Source organism: Maniola jurtina, chromosome 28, assembly GCF_905333055.1.
Source record: "Maniola jurtina chromosome 28, ilManJurt1.1, whole genome shotgun sequence".
Taxonomy (NCBI): Eukaryota; Metazoa; Arthropoda; class Insecta; order Lepidoptera; family Nymphalidae; genus Maniola; species Maniola jurtina.
The window spans coordinates 239,602-257,617 of NC_060056.1; the positions used below are offsets into that span (position 1 = coordinate 239,602).

General features: G+C 39.1%; 1 protein-coding gene across 2 annotated transcripts; it reads right to left on the reverse strand.

The window, feature by feature from the left end:
- Nucleotides 1–275: 275 nt before the first annotated feature.
- LOC123879503 (tubulin beta chain-like) lies at nt 276–17,982 on the reverse strand. 2 transcript variants are annotated; one of them, XM_045927242.1, is made up of 13 exons: nt 17,739–17,982; nt 16,476–16,596; nt 15,574–15,699; nt 9,713–9,814; nt 8,625–8,752; nt 8,094–8,261; nt 7,318–7,432; nt 6,721–6,791; nt 5,637–5,776; nt 5,027–5,186; nt 1,962–2,063; nt 380–452; nt 276–342 (listed from the first exon to the last, which is right to left on the reverse strand). In XM_045927242.1, exons 1-12 carry the CDS (start codon nt 17,793–17,795, stop codon nt 381–383), a joined length of 1,362 nt encoding a protein of 453 aa, XP_045783198.1. In that variant the 5' UTR covers nt 17,796–17,982; the 3' UTR covers nt 276–342; nt 380. The 2 variants fall into 2 exon arrangements, with proteins under 2 accessions (XP_045783198.1, XP_045783199.1); XM_045927243.1 differs by lacking the exon at nt 16,476–16,596 and having other exon boundaries at nt 276–452; nt 17,739–17,820.
- Nucleotides 17,983–18,016: the final 34 nt, after the last annotated feature.

The following is an 18,016-nucleotide window of genomic DNA, read 5'->3' on the forward strand; positions in this document are numbered from 1 at the left end:
TTTTCCGGGATAAAAAATAGCCTATGTCCTTCTCCAAGATGTACCTATTCCAGGTCTGTACCAAATTTAATTAAAATCGGTTCAGCAGTTGGGCCGTGAAAACGTAGCAGAGAGACAGACAGTCAGACACACTTTCGCGTTTATAATATTAGTATGGAAGTATGGATAAGCTAATTCGCGCGCACAGAACATGGCGCATAGGCAACAACCAATAGTGGCCGTATGCGCGCTATGATTGATTGCTAGACATTTTCGCGCCATTCAAAGATTTGGACCATTGTAAGACCTAATTTTATTAATTTTCCGCTCTTTTTCACTCGGGTATTCATTAGATAGGCTATGCTTGGAGTCTCCCCTATGGGGACCCGCTATTCTCCATTTTATTCTTCAGGAAACTCCTCTTCTCCGGGGACCTCTTCCTGTTCGTCGAAATCTTCATCGACACCTACTTCCTGAAATTAAATTAAATTTAGAGCCTCGATAGCTCAACGGTTGAGGAGCGGACTAAATTCCGAAAGGTCGGCGGTTCAAACCTTACACGTTGCACTATTGTCGTTCCCACTCCTGGCACAAGCTTATGGCTGCTTTTCCACCAGAGATGTGCTATGCTACGTTGCTATGGATGCGTTTGATATCCACCAATCATATTCATTGGTGCACATAGCTTAGCACTGGTGGAAACGGATTCAACTAATAAGATATGTTTTTATATGGAAGGATGCTTGCTATGGCTGCGTGCAATGGATACCTGCTATGGGTCGTCGATAGTGGTGCAGAGCATAATACCTACAGTATGCGCAGCTACTTTGCGGCGGCGCATCTTCATAGCGCATCCTCCTCGCACAGCTACATAGCTTACTTAGTATTGGTGGAAACGGTCACATATTTTCGTAGCGTAGATTTCACATCTTCGCAGCATAGCTGCATAGCACATCTCTGGTGGAAAAGCACCCTAACGCTTAATTGGAGGGGAAAGGGGAGAATTAGTCATGATGATTAGCGTGGCAAATATTCTTTTTAAGAAAAAGTATATTTTCAAAAAGTATTCTAAAAATCTTTGCTAACTATGAAGAACCAAACTAAAAACTAACTTGAAACTACGCGACAGGTTGATAATAATCGAGATGGCAATAGGAGTATGAGGGGGGGACGCCCCACACACCCGCACTTCACCCGTGTTATCCCGCATCACATCTGTGCCGCGGGTGTGCGGCGTCCTCACTCCGATTGCCATCTCGACCTGTCGCGTACTATATGTAGCATTATATTTTACTAGCTGATGCCCGCAGCTTAGCCCGCGTGGATTTAGGTTTTTAGAAATCCCGTGGGAACTCTTTGATTTTCCGGGATAAAAAGTAGCCTATGTGCTAATCCAGGATATTATCTATCTTCATTCCAAATTTCAGCCAAATCCGTCCAGTAGTTTTAGCGTGAAGGAGTAATAAACACACACACACACACTAACACACACACATACAAACTTTCGCCTTTATAATATTAGTGTGATTAGAAACATTAGTTTTTAAAAATTCCCGGGTGTTTTGGTCTACTCAAAAATTATTTTTTGTAGTTTACGGCTTTTTAATGGCAGTACTTTTTAATGACTTTGATTAAATCCTAATGGTAAAGCATGCATCGGTGCACAAGTGTAAATTAAAAATTTATAACACCCCCGACAAGTGAAGGTTACAGTAACTAGAAAAGAGCTGATAACTTTCAAACGGCTGAACCGATTTCCTTGGATTATAGCTAAGAACACTCTCGATCAAGCCACTTTTCAAACAAAAAAAACTAAATTAAAATCGATTCATTAGTTTAGGAGCTACGATGCCACAGACAGATACACACGTCAAACTTATAACACCCCTCTTTTTGGGTCGGGGGTTAAAAACCGTGGCGTGTGGACGTCCCTAAAAAGACTTTTGTCCAGCTGTGGACATAGGTTGATGATTGATCTCTACCTCGTATTGCTGGTACTCCGACACCAAGTCGTTCATGTTACTCTCCGCTTCTGTGAACTCCATCTCATCCATACCCTCGCCTGTGTACCAGTGCAGGAACGCCTGCGACCAAAACATATCAATTTATTAATATCAACTCATCGCCGGCCCACTACTGAGTACAAACCTCTTAGAACGAAAAAAGTTTGGGCCATAACATGCTTAAGGCGTACTACACACGCACACGCACGTTATTCATAGAGCTCAACTTTATTTCGAACATGAATGAACTGTTCGTTTGAATGTCTCCTCTATGGAAGTCTTGTTTCCCACGCGTGGGCATGTGACATGCATAGAACTTATCTTTCTGCGGAACATGTGAGTGTGAATTGCTCGGATATACAGGGTGGTCAAAAAGTCGTGGATCAAACGCAATAGGGAGATAGAGGAGGTCATTTCCAGCAAAAAAAAATTCTACAGCATGGCCATATTTAAATTGCCCTAAGAGTTATGAATATTTTTGGGTTTTTTAACAAAATACCAGATTCTCTTACAATTAGACTAATTTAAAAAAAATGAGATAAAAAACAATAAAACAAACGATGCTGTGTCATTACTAGATAATGTATCAGCACTACAAACCTTCTATTGAGGCTCTGGCTACCAAATTACAAGAGCAATTAATTTTTTTCCAAAACTTTTAAAGCGTTACCAAAAATTTAATGTCACTTTAAAAGCGCACTGTGAAAAAAAATGTACTACGGAAAAGTGACCCTGTATCAGAAAAACTTGCTGATTTAATGCCAATTTAAATGAGGTATAACACATTACCACGGTAATATTATCTATACAGTATTCTAACTCGGCCGTTTCTTTGAAATAAATACCTACAGCTGCGCGGTACGTAAACATGCGGTAGGGCTGCCCGCCTCCAGTAGTTTAATTACATTTGCCTACTTTGTGTTTCCATCTAGTTTTGTGATTGTAAATATACTTTTTTTACATAAACAAATAAAATACTTTGTGAATTGCATAGGAAATGTTCAATAAAAATGCGTGTTGTTTTTTGATTGGTAGATTTAATTAAAAAACCATGTTTATATTTGCGCCTCGACTGAGACGTAGGAAATTAAACGAACGTTACGAATTATTAAATTTTAAAGTTTAAAAAATCCGCATCCCTATGAAGCTTTTAATCAAAAATTGTTTTGGGGAACATGAGCAAGATAGAGAAAAAGGAATAAATATATTTTACTTGGTTATAGACACCTGCAGCTACTTTACAATTTATATATTTGGTTTTAAATGAAGTTCGGAACATTTTCTCCATTTTTTGTATATATTGCACAAAATCATCGCTGGGTACAATCAAAAAAGTTTGCGAATTAATCTTATTGTAGTCCCGGTACCTTAAATACCGACATTCTGAGCTGAAATTGTGGCTTCTTTGATCGGGTTTCACATACAACGAAAAAATCGCGTGGTTATTTTTAGAAAAACAAAACACCGCCCGTTCGTCACTGCGGCACAATCGCGACTGTCTGCATGTCGAGCGCCTGCCGACATCGAGGTGCGTAGGTATAGCTCGCGTTTCGTCCGTTTGTATGAAGTTGGAATACTGTACATACCATTACCGTGACATTACTCTTTGTTTCGTAATTCTGGTATTATAATCGTTTTTTCATATCAAGGTGCAAATTTCAGTAGATTAGTTTACTTCAAAATAATTTCTAAGATTATCATGCTGCTAGTTAAACTGCTAGTTTTTTGTACGTTGGAATGCTAGAAACATCACTGTGCTTGTCACACTTAAACTTTGTGAAAAGAACAGAAACTCTTCACTACCACCACGTGCCAGAACTCCCCAGAACGCCCGTCTTGCAAGTAGTTCATCTTTTCTAGGAAACAAAAGGATAAAGAAACTATGCCTCTCGTTCACACTAATCATCCTTTCTATTTGCATTGTTGGAATAAGGAAGGATGTGAAAGAGAGGCATAGTTTTTTTATCCTTTTGTTTCCTAGAAAAGAGGGCGTTCTGGGTAGTTCTGGCACGTGGTGGTACTTAAGAGTTTCTGTTCTTTTCACAAAGTTTAAGTGTGACAAGCACAGTGATGTTTCTAGCATTCCAACGTACAAAAAATTAGCAGTTTAACTAGCAGCATGATAATCTTAGAAATTATTTTGAAGTAAACTAATCTACTGAAATTTGCACCTTGATATGAAAAAACGATTATAATACCAGAATTACGAAACAAAGAGTAATGTGTTATACCTCATTTAAATTGGCATTAAATCAGCAAGTTTTTCTGATACAGGGTCACTTTTCCGTAGTACATTTTTTTTTCACAGTGCGCTTTTAAAGTGACATTTAATTTTTGGTAACGCTTTAAAAGTTTTGGAAAAAAATTAATTGCTCTTGTAATTTGGTAGCCAGAGCCTCAATAGAAGGTTTGTAGTGCTGATACATTATCTAGTAATGACACAGCATCGTTTGTTTTATTGTTTTTTATCTCATTTTTTTTAAATTAGTCTAATTGTAAGAGAATCTGGTATTTTGTTAAAAAACCCAAAAATATTCATAACTCTTAGGACAATTTAAATATGGCCATGCTGTAGAATTTTTTTTTGCTAGAAATGACCTCCTCTATCTCCCTATTTCGTTTGATCCACGACTTTTTGACCACCCTGTATGTTTAAATATCTCCTGAATGGAAGTTTATTTGCTCACGTGTGGGCAAATGACATACATAGAACTTACCTTTCTGCGGAACATGAGTTTGAATTATTATTTGGATAACTATGCGCTGGAATATCTCCTGTATGGTGGAGGTGTTGTCCACGCGTGGGCACGTTACATGCATAGAACATACCTTTCTGCGGAACATGAGTGTGAATTGCTCGGATATGCGCTTGAATATCTCTTGTATGGAAGTTTTGTCGCCCACGCGTGGGTACGTCACATAGGTAGAACTTACCTTTCTGCGGAACATGAGTGTGAACTATTTGGGTATGCGCTTATTGGAATTATATCCAGTACGGTGAAGGTGTTGCCCACGGTTGGGCACGTCACATGCATAGAACTTACCTTTCTACGGAACATGAGTGTGAACTGTTCGGATATGCGCTTGAATATCTCCTGTATGGCGGTGGTGTTGCCCACGAACGTGGCCGCCATCTTGAGTCCACGCGGGGGCACGTCGCATACCGCCACTTTCACGTTGTTGGGAATCCATTCTACAAAGTAGCTGTAAACAAAACACATGATATACAAAATTGACACAAGACTAGCTGATCCGCCCTGACTTCTCTCGGGAACAATATTTGCTTAATGGAAGTCTTTAGTCTATGGTCTTAACCTATAATAGTTGGACTATATAGCGGTTTTAAGCTGTATTTTTATATTTCAGAGTCAGTTTCTCACTATAGGTACACCTCTTTGAAAAGAGCACCTGCCGAGTTTCTTGCTGGTTCATTGCGGTAAGGGCACTTTTGACGATTCCGTGTGTTGTAAAAAAAAGAGCGACTATTTTAAAAGAAAAAATCTTTCCATGTCTAAGACTTTCTGTGTGACTATGCTCTCTGTTAATGTTGAAGTCATGTTAAAAGGTCTTGAACCTGCGCAGTGGGTGATTTATTTTGTGGAGCTGTAGTTTGAACTGTAGGTGGATCGCTTCAGTCAGTCAGTGTAACTGTACCTGGAGTTCTTGTCCTGCACAGTGAGCATCTGTTCGTCGACCTCCTTCATGGACATGCGGCCGCGGAAGATGGCTGCAACCGTGAGGTAGCGTCCACGGCGCGGGTCGCACGCCGCCATCATGTTTATCGGACTGAACATCTGTATCACGCAAACGGTTAACTAACGGGACTCTCTCCATCACTTACTCCATACAATCGTAGCCCCAATATCATTTGAATATTAAGCAACCAAAGTCCATGAAATTTTGCAGACATAATCTAGAAAATAATATCTGTGCCTGTGGTGTTTTAGATTTTTTCTAAAAATATGTAGTTTTAAAATTACACGGGCTCAAAGATTTGTATGTGAATTTTTAAGACCGCGTAACTTTGAAACCGAATATTTTAACGGAAATCTGGAAAACCACTGGCATAGATATTAGTTCCCGGAACGTTTCTACAAAATTCCATTGAGTATGATTGGTTAGTATTCCATTGAGAGACGAACTACGTTTATATGGAGCGAGTGACGGAGAGAGCCCTCTTAATAATTATTATTTTTTTGGGTTCCGCATGTCCAGAGATAGAAAACCAGTCGTGTGCGAATCAGGGCTCGCACGTGAAAGATTCCATACCATCGTACAACAAAAGCTGCGATAGCCTAGTGGTAAGAACGTCCGCCTCCTAATCGGAGGTCGGGGGTTCGATCCCGGGCACGCACCACTAACTTTTCACTTATGTGCGTTTTTAGCAATTAAATATCACTTGCTTTAACGGTGAAGGAAAACATCGTGAGGAAACCTGCATGCCTGAGAGTTCTCCATGTTCTCAAAGGTGTGTGAAGTCTGCCAATCCGCATTGGGCCAGCGTGGCAGACTATGGCCTAAACCCTTCTCATTCTGAGAGGAGACCCGTACTCAGTAGTGGGGCGGAAATGGGTTGATAAGGGGTGGTCTGTGATCATGATGTACAACAAAAACCACAATCTCAAACCAGTATTTCATATTATTATATGTTCGTTCCAACAGCTTTTTTCTTTGTTCTTAAAAAATAGGAATATATGGTAATAATAATTTATTAATTAATAGAAAGGTTGTAAATTACCTGTTGTGTCAACTCCGCAACAGTCAACGCTCTGTATCCCTGGCTGTTCCGCGCGGTCAATGGGGCAAAACCTGCAAACATGGGGCGTGTGATACGGAAGTAGATCCGGTTCGAAGGACCAGAAAATGTGGATGCAGTTCTTTGTGGATAACATTGATTGATAGAGTTGAAATCTATACTAATAAATAAAATTGAAGTGTCGTGTCTGTTTGAACGGGCTAATCTTCGGAATGGCTAAACCTATTTTGACGGGACTTTTACAGACAAGTAGAGGATTAACCAATGAGTAACATAGGCTACTCTTTTAACCGACTTTGGAAAATGGAGTTGTGTTTTTCTAACTCTGATATCTCCGAGATTCCTGAACCGATTTGCGATTTTTTTTATTTATTGTTAAGGTAACTTTGTGACCTTGTTAAATAAAAAATTTGGATTCCAACTCCTCAGTCCTGATGCTGCAGGGGATCTGACCAATCCACGCGGGCGAAGCTGCGGGCATCATCTAGATAAGAAATAAACATTTATCTTTCTTTCAAACGTTAATGCGTCATAGGGTCCCATCGGAACCCTTCAGACCCTAAAAACCGAAGTACCCACCGGGCATAAAGAAGTGGAGTCGTGGAAAGGGCACCATGTTGACGGCGAGCTTGCGCAGATCTGCGTTCAGTTGTCCGGGGAAGCGCAGACATGTCGTCACCCCGGACATCGTCAGCTGTAGACATACGTGTAGGACTAATAGTATTTTTTGCTTTTTCATAAAATAAGTACTAGGTATATCTGTAAGAGAACCAGAGTGACCGACATAGCTCAGTGAATTAGCCAGCTGAAGTGGCAGTGGGCAGGCTACGTCTGCCGCAGAACTGATGGCCACTGGGGAAGACGTGTTCTGGAGTGGAGACCGCGTATTAGCAAGCGCAGTGTGGGACGACCTCCAATCCTCCAAACCGTGGACGAAAACAGCCTGATTGATTGATTGAAGTACCTACTACAGTTTTTGAAGTGTACACATATTGTTATACCTAGCTTATTCAAAAATACTTTTGCAACCATAGGTGTTAAGACCACCATAAATAGGCGAAGCGAGTCGAAGCGTTGTCGATGGAGAAAGTGTTCTCCACTAGTTGGTGCACTAAACTGCACTAATCTGCACGAACTACACAAAACAATATGTCACTTATAGACACCAGATGGTTGAGGTCGCGATAAGTGGGCGAAGCGAGCCGAAGCGTGCGGAAGCATATGTCATATAACTCTTCGTTGTTGATGCAGAAGGTTTCGTCCGTGTTCTCCACTAGTTGGTGCACTAATCTGCACCAAGCTACACAAAAACTACACTAACCTGCACGAACTACACAAAACAATGTTTCACTTACAGACACCAGATGGTTGAGGTCGCCATAAGTGGGCGAAGCGAGCCGAAGCGTGCGGAAGCATATGTCATATAACGCTTCGTTGTCGATGCAGAAGGTTTCATCCGTGTTTTCCACTAACTGGTGGACAGACAGAGTCGCGTTGTAAGGCTCTACTACTGTATCCGAGACCTGGAAACAAAAATTGTGGTGAAAATTTTAAATAAAAAAAATCCGGCCAAGTGTGAGTCAGACTCGCGCACCGAGGGTTCCGTACTCGGGTATTTTTAGGGTTCCATACCTCAAAAGGAAAAATGGAACCCTAATAGGATCACTTTTTGTCTGACTGTTTGTCTATCCGTCTGTCCGTTTGTCTTCGGATTTTTCTTTTTATCTACCTACCTGCCAAATTTCATGTTTCTCGGTCAACGGGAAGTACCCTATAGGTTTCCTTGACAGATATGGCAAACGGACAGATAACAAAGTGATCCTATAAGGGTTCCTCTTCCCCTTTTGAGGTATAGAGCCCTAAGAAAAACAAGTTAATCTACTGACCTTAGGCGAAGGGGTAACGCTGAACGTGTTAACAATCCTGTCAGGGTATTCCTCTCGCAACTTGCTGAGCAGCAAAGTGCCGAGGCCTGACCCTGTACCACCGCCCAGAGAGTGTGTCAGTTGAAACCCTGGACAGAAGCCATAAAGTCATAGACCTTCACCATTTGTCTGTGGTCAGTCTGAACGTATTACTGTTGGTTATAAGGTTGTGAGCTAGAATGTGTCAGAATTAGTCGATACTACAGCTAATTTCTTAACCTGGACCCTTTCAAGTAAAGATTTTTATATAAACCTGTGAGGATGATACTGCCATTGTCGCAATTGAAAATGCCATAAGCCTACGTTGTCGTATTAGTTTAAAAAATGCGAAAAACCAAATTAAATTTGAATTTCGCCGGCAGGCCCGTCTCATGCCCCTTAATGGTAGGTTTGGGGTCACTATAAGGGAATATGAGGTGACCTTATGTAGGGATAGGTTAGTCTTTTCTCGTTAACTTTCTTTTTTGTTCCGTTTGGCGTGGAGACCCTGGGGCCATGGAGTCTTAGTGCAATAATTTTTTTACGAGACATTTCACCGCGATTAATAGCCTCATCAGGTGACAGAGAGGCTGGCTCATTTTTTGCGCAACGGATCAGCCTGGCTGTCCAACGTGGAAATGCAGCCAGTATTCAGATTGGCATCAATCCACGCGGGCATGATTTGTATAGTAATTAGATAAGGCTAGCTTTAAGTTTTATTGTAATCACACTTAATCACATCATCACACTATCACACTAATATTATAAAGGCGAAAGTTTGTATGTGTGTGTGTGTGTGTGTGTGTGTGTGTGTGTGTGTGTGTGTGTGTGTGTGTGTGTGTGTGTGTGTGTGTGTATGTTTGTTACTCCTTCACGCAAAAACTACTGGACGGATTGAGCTGAAATTTAGAATGGAGATAGATTATACTCTGGATTAGCACATAGGCTACTTTTTATCCCGGAAAATCAAAGGGTTCCCACGGGATTTTTTAAAAAACTACATCCACGCGAACGAAGTCGCGGGCATCAGCTAGTATTTTAATAAATACTTATGTTCAAAAATGTCGTACCCTGTAAGCAGTCGCAGGGCTCCGCCTCCTTGCGCACCACGTCCATCACGGCGTCCACCAGCTCGGCGCCCTCCGTGTAGTGGCCCTTCGCCCAGTTGTTGCCTGAACCACAACAGGTTTTCAAAAAAAACGAAACCTGCCAAGTGCGAGTCGGACTCGCGCACCGAGGGTTCCATACTCGAGTATTTTTTTCGAAACGATAAATCAAAAACTATTATGCATAAAAATAAATTAAAATCTGTTTTAGAATGTACAGGTATAAGTCCTTTCATATGATACCCCACTTGGTATAGTTATCTTACTTTGAAAATTGAAACACTTTTTTTTTAATGATGTAACCATAAATTCGTGGTTTTCAGATTTATTCCTGTACTTGTGCTATATAAGACCTACCTAACTGCCAAATTTCATGATTCTAGGTCAACGGGAAGTACCCAATAGGTTTTCTTAACCAGACACGACGGACAGACGGACAGACGGACGGACGGATGGACAGAAAGAAAGACAACAAAGTGATCCTATAAGGGTATATAATAAAATACGTTGGTACTTTGACTGATCCTTTATTCTATTAGGTATTACATGTTCTAGTTAGTAGTTACACGTTAGACTCTAGGACTTAAGTATCGACTCCTAATTCTAGACATTTCTTTTGGTATGTCTGACATTGACAGATGACGTACATAGACTATAGACTACTTATAACATCTCCCTTTTTCATTTTTTTAAAAAGACATTAATATCTATCATCTATGAACATATCAGGACTAACCGAATGCGTGACAATTTTTTATAAAACTTACATATTGACAACTGACTTAATATTTACTTTAAACTTACAGACTGACAATGGTTTGACTTTTTTATAAAACTTAAAATCTACTTAAACGCTTATGATTAATTATTTTACATACAATCTTGAAATCTAACTGGGGCTTTGACCTGTCTACCACTTATTGTTCTCTTTATTCCCTCATCTTTACTTTCTTTAGACTCTTCCATTCTCATTTCCATCTTTGGACTGACATTCTTACTACTTACTGGACTTTCTCCTTTCTTTTCTTGACTTATATCCTTAGTTGGACTTGGAAAATGCGAAGATATGTGTTGACGATTTCTCCTGTATGTTGACCCGTCTGGAGCTTCAACTATAAATGATCGAGGTTGCTCACATTCTTTGACAATCTCTCCAGGTTGCCATTTTGACTCTGGTGTCTTTTTAAACATAATTTTATCTCCTTTCTTGACATTAGGCAAAATTTTTGACTTTTTATCATAATAAAACTTTTGTTTATAATTATTCTGTTGTTTTATTTTCTTATATATCCTATGACTCATTACTTTAGGTTCCAGATGTTTTATAACAGTAGGTATGAGCGTTCTGAGACGACGGGACATCAGTAACTCAGATGGAGACGGTAAGTTGTTTCTAGGTGTAGTTCTGTATTGCAATAAAGCAAGATATGGATCATCGCCTGACTCTGCACATTTAGTAAGTATGCGTTTTACAATTTTTACTCCAGACTCCACTAATCCATTAGAACGAGGCAGGTATGGACTAGATGTGGTATGAGTTATACTCCATGACGCTAAGAACTGTTTGAATTCCTGGGAATTATACAGGGGTCCATTATCCGAATTCAAAAATACAGGAATTCCGTGACGACTGAATATAGATTTCAGCGCATTAATCAGAGCTTTGGCTCCTGTTGAACTGACATTAGCAATTTCAATGTAATTTGAATAATAATCTTCAATGACAAGTATAGTTTGATTTTTAAATTTTAAATAATCTACTCCAACTTTTTCCCAAGGAAAAGTACAAATTTTGTGTGACATTAGAGGTTCTGGTGGATTGGCATTCCTGTGTGACAAACATGTTTCACAATGTTCCACACACTGCTGTATATCATGTGACATCAATGGCCAATACACAACTCCTCTGGCGAAATTCTTTGACTTTTCAATGCCTTGATGACCACTGTGTATTATTTTTAAAATTTCTGACCTTAATTTTGTAGGTATTATAAGACTGTTACCTTTAAGTAATAAATTACCGACAGCATGTACTTCATGACGACAGTTCCAATAGGGTAGTACTAGTTTATTGACTTCTGACTTTCTATCAGGCCATCCTTCCTTATAGTATTTCTTAAGTAGCTGCAAACATTCATCATTTTCTGTAGCCTGGACTAGCCACTGAAGACGCTCTTCTGAAATAGGTAAGTTTTTTACTAGCATGTTGACATGAACCATGACCTCTTCATCCAACTCATCTTCACTAGACTCGGGTAAAGCTGCACGTGATAATGAATCGGCAATGTACATTTTTGTGCCAGGTTTGTATTCAACCTTTAAGTCGTAGGACTGTATTCTCAGCATTAACCTCTGCAGACGTGTTGGGACTTCAGCTAAGGGCTTTCTGAATAAAGTAATTAAAGGACGGTGATCTGTTTCAACTGTGACTATTTTACCATAAAGATATTGATGAAATCGAATACATCCAAAGACAATGGCATACAGTTCTTTTTCAATCTGTGCCATGTTTTTCTGACTTGACGTTAATGTTTTAGACGCATAACAAATTGGATGTTCATCTTGAAGCAAGACTGCACCGACTGCTGACTGACTTGAATCAACTGACAAAACTACTGACTTTTTGACATTATAGTGTGACAAAACTGGTGCTTGACAAATAATATTTTTTAAACGTGTAAATGTAGCTTCATGACTCTCATTCCATGACCATTCACTTGACTTTTTTAATAACAGACGTAGAGGTTCAGTTTCCTCTGCCAAATTCTTTATAAATCCTCCCAGATAATTTAAAATTCCTAGAAATCTTTGTAGATCCTTGAGACAGACAGGAGACGGCATATCTTTGATAGCCCGGACTTTATCTGGGTCAGGAGACACTCCATTTTTTGAAAATATATGCCCTAAATATTTAACCTGTGTATGACCAAATTTACACTTACTTTTATTGAATTTCAGGTTGACTTCTTGAGCTTTCTTAAAGACTCTTTGTAAATTTTCATCATGTTCTTGACGATCCTTGCCGTAGACTAAAATATCATCAGCATACACCATGACTCCAGGTAGTACACCGAATGTTTCTGTCATAATTCGATGAAATATTTCAGGGGCACAGTTGATACCAAAAGGTAATCTTTTAAACCTGTAGCGGCCAAATGGGGTGTTGAACGTACACAACATTGAACTTTCTGTATCAAGACAAATAACCCAAAATCCACTGCTGGCATCCAGAGTAGAAAAATATGATGCTCCATGTAGCTTAGACCGCACAATATCAATAGTAGGTATTGGATAATGTGATCTACATATCGCTTCGTTCAAATTTCTTGGGTCAAGACAGACTCTAAGTTGACCATTTTTCTTTTCGACTAATAAAAGTGAACTCACCCATGACGTTGGCTCAGTGACCTTGGTGATGACATCCAGACTTTCCATATGGTCCAATTCCTTCTTCAGTCTATCATGTAATGAGAATGGAATTTTCCGTGGTGGATCAATTTTGGGACGGACATCTTTATTGACAGTAATGTGACACTCACCAGGTAGACAGCCCAATCCATCGAATACAGATTTATACTTAGACAAAAGACTCTGTAAATTATAATTTTTATTGATATAGTATGATTTTGACTGAACATGACAATTATTCCCTTCATATGACTGTGACTGACAATTATTGTTGTTAACAAGACAGTTATTAAACTCTGACCTTTGACTTTGACTTGTGACTAAGTTTGACTCATAATTCTGACCTAGACTTTGACAATCATCTGACTTGACAATATTAAAGACTCTTTTAATAAGACCTAACTCTGAACATGTATTTTTACCAATGACAGTTGGAGACGACACATTTGCTATAATAAAATTAATTAATTTTGACTGAGGTTGACTATTTACATAATAGGTACATTCAAGCTTTTGTTGACCTAGTATTGGTATACTATTTCCACAATAAGATGTTACTTTGGCATGACAAGGTGAAAAATTTTCAATGACATTTAATGACTGAAACAAATTATATGACATGACATTAGCATCACTTCCAGTATCTAAAATACATTGTACATTTATATTATTAATTGAAAAATTGACACTCCAATCTGAATTTGTAGATAGACTTGAATTCAAATGTCCGACAAACAAATACTTTGAATCATTACCTTCATATGTATAATTTTCCTCTTGTTGTACATACTTTACTTGTTTAGACTTACACAATGCTGCATAATGACCTATAATAAGACACTTTCTACATTTTGCATTGCGAGCTGGACACTTAAATCGATGAATTTGACCACACCGAGTACATTTGTTCCTATTTTGAGACTGTGACCTTGTTCTTGACTGTGACGATGACTGTTTGACTGACTGACGTTGGAAGAAGACATTAGTAGACTCTTTGAATTCTGCTGCATGAGACTTGGCTGACACTATGCTTTTAGACAAATTTCTAGCCCGTTCTAAGGTTAAATTGTCTTCAAGTAAAAGTTTTTCCCTGACATGTTGATAATTTTCATGCATATTTGTTATGTAAATATCTTTAATCATCCTTTCTTGCAGACTTTCAAATTCACATGATTTACTTTTATTTATTAAGCGTGTTAAAAAATCTTCCAGACTCTCTTCTACTTTTTGTTTAGTAGTAAAAAATTTATAACACTCATAGGTTATGTTTCGTTTTGGAACAAAATATTCTTCAAATTTATCAATTAATGCACTATATGTGATTTTCTCGATGTCTAGACCGAAAGTGTTGAATATTTCCAAGCTGTCAGCGCCTATGAAGTGTAATAAGACTGCGACTTTTCTTTCATCAGATTCCTGGGAAATGCCACTTGCCTTTAGAAATATTGTGAACGTTTGGTGCCATTTTCTCCAGTTGACAGCCAGATTGCCTTCCAGGCTCATCGGCTTCAGGTTTCCTACGATGTTTAGCCTGTTTGAAGTCGCCACCTCAGGTCGCCCACCATGCGGCGTGTCTTTTTTAGTGTCGGGCATGGTTATATTTCGAAGTCACTTCGTGCTCCGCTTCTTGCACCATATAATAAAATACGTTGGTACTTTGACTGATCCTTTATTCTATTAGGTATTACATGTTCTAGTTAGTAGTTACACGTTAGACTCTAGGACTTAAGTATCGACTCCTAATTCTAGACATTTCTTTTGGTATGTCTGACATTGACAGATGACGTACATAGACTATAGACTACTTATAACAGGTTCCGTGTAATATGTAGGTTGCTTGCGCGTTGAATTTGAACAAAAGGCGATACAAAATTATTTAGGTTAGATTAAGAAATATTATTAAAACAATAGCTTGTAAGATTTCGATTCCTCTTTTCCTTTTCCTTTTTTGGTACAGAACCTAAAAAATATGGTCGTTAACATGTAATCATTCAGATCTAAGCCTTCATGAATATCTAATAAACCGTCGCACCAGGCTTCAGAGTTGATGATGGTGGAGTAGGTAGACTCATTCGAATTGTCAGGTCTGTATAATTCTCTATAGGATGAAGACCTAATAAACCATCGTGCCAGGTTTCAGGTTTACTAGAGCTGATGATGGAGTAGACTTACCAGCTCCACTCTGCCCCAACACGTAATTATCTGGTCTGAACAGTTCTCCATAGGGTAAATATGACCGAGGTGCCATCGTGCCAGGCTCCAGGTCTACAATCTGATGATGGAGTGGACTTGCCAGCTGCTCCACTCTTTCCAAATACGTAATTATCAGGTCTGTATAATTCTCCATAGGATGAAAACCTAACAAACCATCGTGCCAGGTTTCAGGTCTAATAGAGCTGATGATGGAATAGACTTACCAGCTCCACTCTGTCCAAACACGTAGTTATCAGGTCTGAACAGTTCTCCATAGGATGAGGATCTGATCGCGTCCATCGTGCCAGGTTCCAAGTCTACCAAGACCGCACGGGGGACGAAGCGCATGTCTGCAAAGATATATTTCTTCATATAATAACCACATAACATGCATGAAACGTTTTGCGTCACCATTCCTCATGTACGAATGACCAAAGACTTTACCCCTTTACACTTGGAAAGAGCAACCGACGAGTTTCTTGTTGGTTCTTCTCGGTAGGAACGGCATTCCGAACCAGTGGTAGATTATTTTGACGCAAAAGCACTTGTAAAAAGTTTACTTGATTAAAATCCATTCCATTCTATTCTATTTCTCGGCGCGCATGGCTAAGATTTAGAACTCTCTTCCGCGATCTGTTTTCCGTGTAGGCTTTAAAACAAGAGTGAATTGGCATCTTCTAAGTAGACGTTAAGATTGAAAAACAGAGACGCACGCACTGACATATAACTATCTCGCTCATAATTCGCGCACACAAAACATGGCGCGCAGGCAACAACCAATAGCGGACGGACGAGCGGTGGCATGCAGGTCATAGAGGCACAAAAGCTCTGCTTACCCTATTTATAACTCAAATGCTATTTTTCATTGACCTGCTAATAAAAAATGCGGAAAGATCTGGACATCCACCGTATTATTATCCCAAGAAAAGCCCTACCATTATGTAATTAATGAAAGAGGTCATGACTTCCAGTAATGAGGAATATGAGGCCAGTAAATAGGTAAATACCTTAATGCCTACCCTGGCTTCAAACCCTAGGCTAGCGACTGCGGACGAGCGCTATGATTGGCGTTCAAAAGTAAGGTTTCTGCGCAGGTACATCGGCGTAACTTATGAAAGTACTGTACCTGCCTTACCACCAGCCGCCTCGTTGTAGTAGACCTGGATCCTCTCGAGCTGCAGCTCGCTGTCGCCATGGTAATGCCCCGTTGGGTCGATACCATGCTCGTCGGAGATTATCTCCCAGAACTGTGGGAAAAATCTTTTTAAGGCGCATGAGACGGGCCTGCCCGCGAAATTCCAATTTAATTTGGTTTTTCGCAATTTGTAAACTAATATGCACTGGCTTATGGCACTTTAATTTCGCCAATGATAATTAAAATGTGGCCATGAACAAATAATAATTATTTAGTTAGTATTTTCAACTTTCAAGGAAGATACACTATATACCAAGTGAGGTATCATACGAAAAGGCTTTACCTGTACATTCTAAAACAGATTTTTATTTATTTTTATAAAAAAATTGATTTATCGTGCAAAATGTCGGAAAATTACTCGAGTACGAAACCCTCGGTGCGCGAGTCCGACTCGCACTTGGCCGGTTTTTTATAACAGTTTTTGATTTAGCGTGCAAAATGTCGGAAAAATACCCGAGCACGGAACCCTCGGTACGCGAGTCTGACTCGCACTTGGCGGGTTTTATTTCGTAACCTACCTATCTTCTTATTTTAAATAAAAAACTTTACTTTTTAGTTTTTATACTAATCTCGCTATTCTAATTAAAATACATAAATTTAATTTCATCCAAGAAGTCCTATAGGTATAAATAAAAAACCTATTACATTTATAACTAGAGGGTGCCCGCGACTTCGTCCGCGTGGATTTAGATTTTTATAGATCCCGTGGGAACTGTTTGATTTTCCGGGATAAAAAGTTGCCTATTTCGATTACAGGAACGCAAGCTGCTTCGGTACCAAATTTCATACAAATCGGTTAAGTGTGGGTCTTTATGAATCTTGCGAGAACTTTTTGATTTTCCGGGATAAAAAGTAGTCTATGTCCGTCCCCGGGATATAAGCTAACCCTGTACCAAATTTCGTCAGAATCGGTTACACTTTTGGACCGTGTAAAGGTAGCAGACAGACAGATAGACTCACTTACGCATTTATAATATTAAGTATGGATTATTGATAAATTATTCATATTTATTTAATAAATATGCATTATATTAGAATGGAATGACATCTTCGAGATGAGCGATAGAGCGATCTCGTCGCGAACGGTATTTAGAGCGTAACAATTATTTATAGAATTTCCCATGAGTTTTCTATTTTCGTCCCAAATAAACTAAAGGAAATTATCATAGAAAGAAAAGGTTTTTATCATCCCACCTTTGAACCGATCTGGTTTCCACACTGGCCAGTCTGCAAATGCACTATTTCACGCATTTTTGAAAGTTTCACAACAAAGCACTTAATTTAAACAGTGAAAACCGCACGGGAAATTCGCTAACTATTACACTTGCCTATCACATGGGTTACCGTTTCTATTATTTTCTAAATATTGTACAAATGTGAATTAAACCGTGTAAATATTAGCAATTTAATTAAAGAATTAAATTAAACAAAATAAAATCGAATTAACTACCTTAATAATTAAAAAAATAATA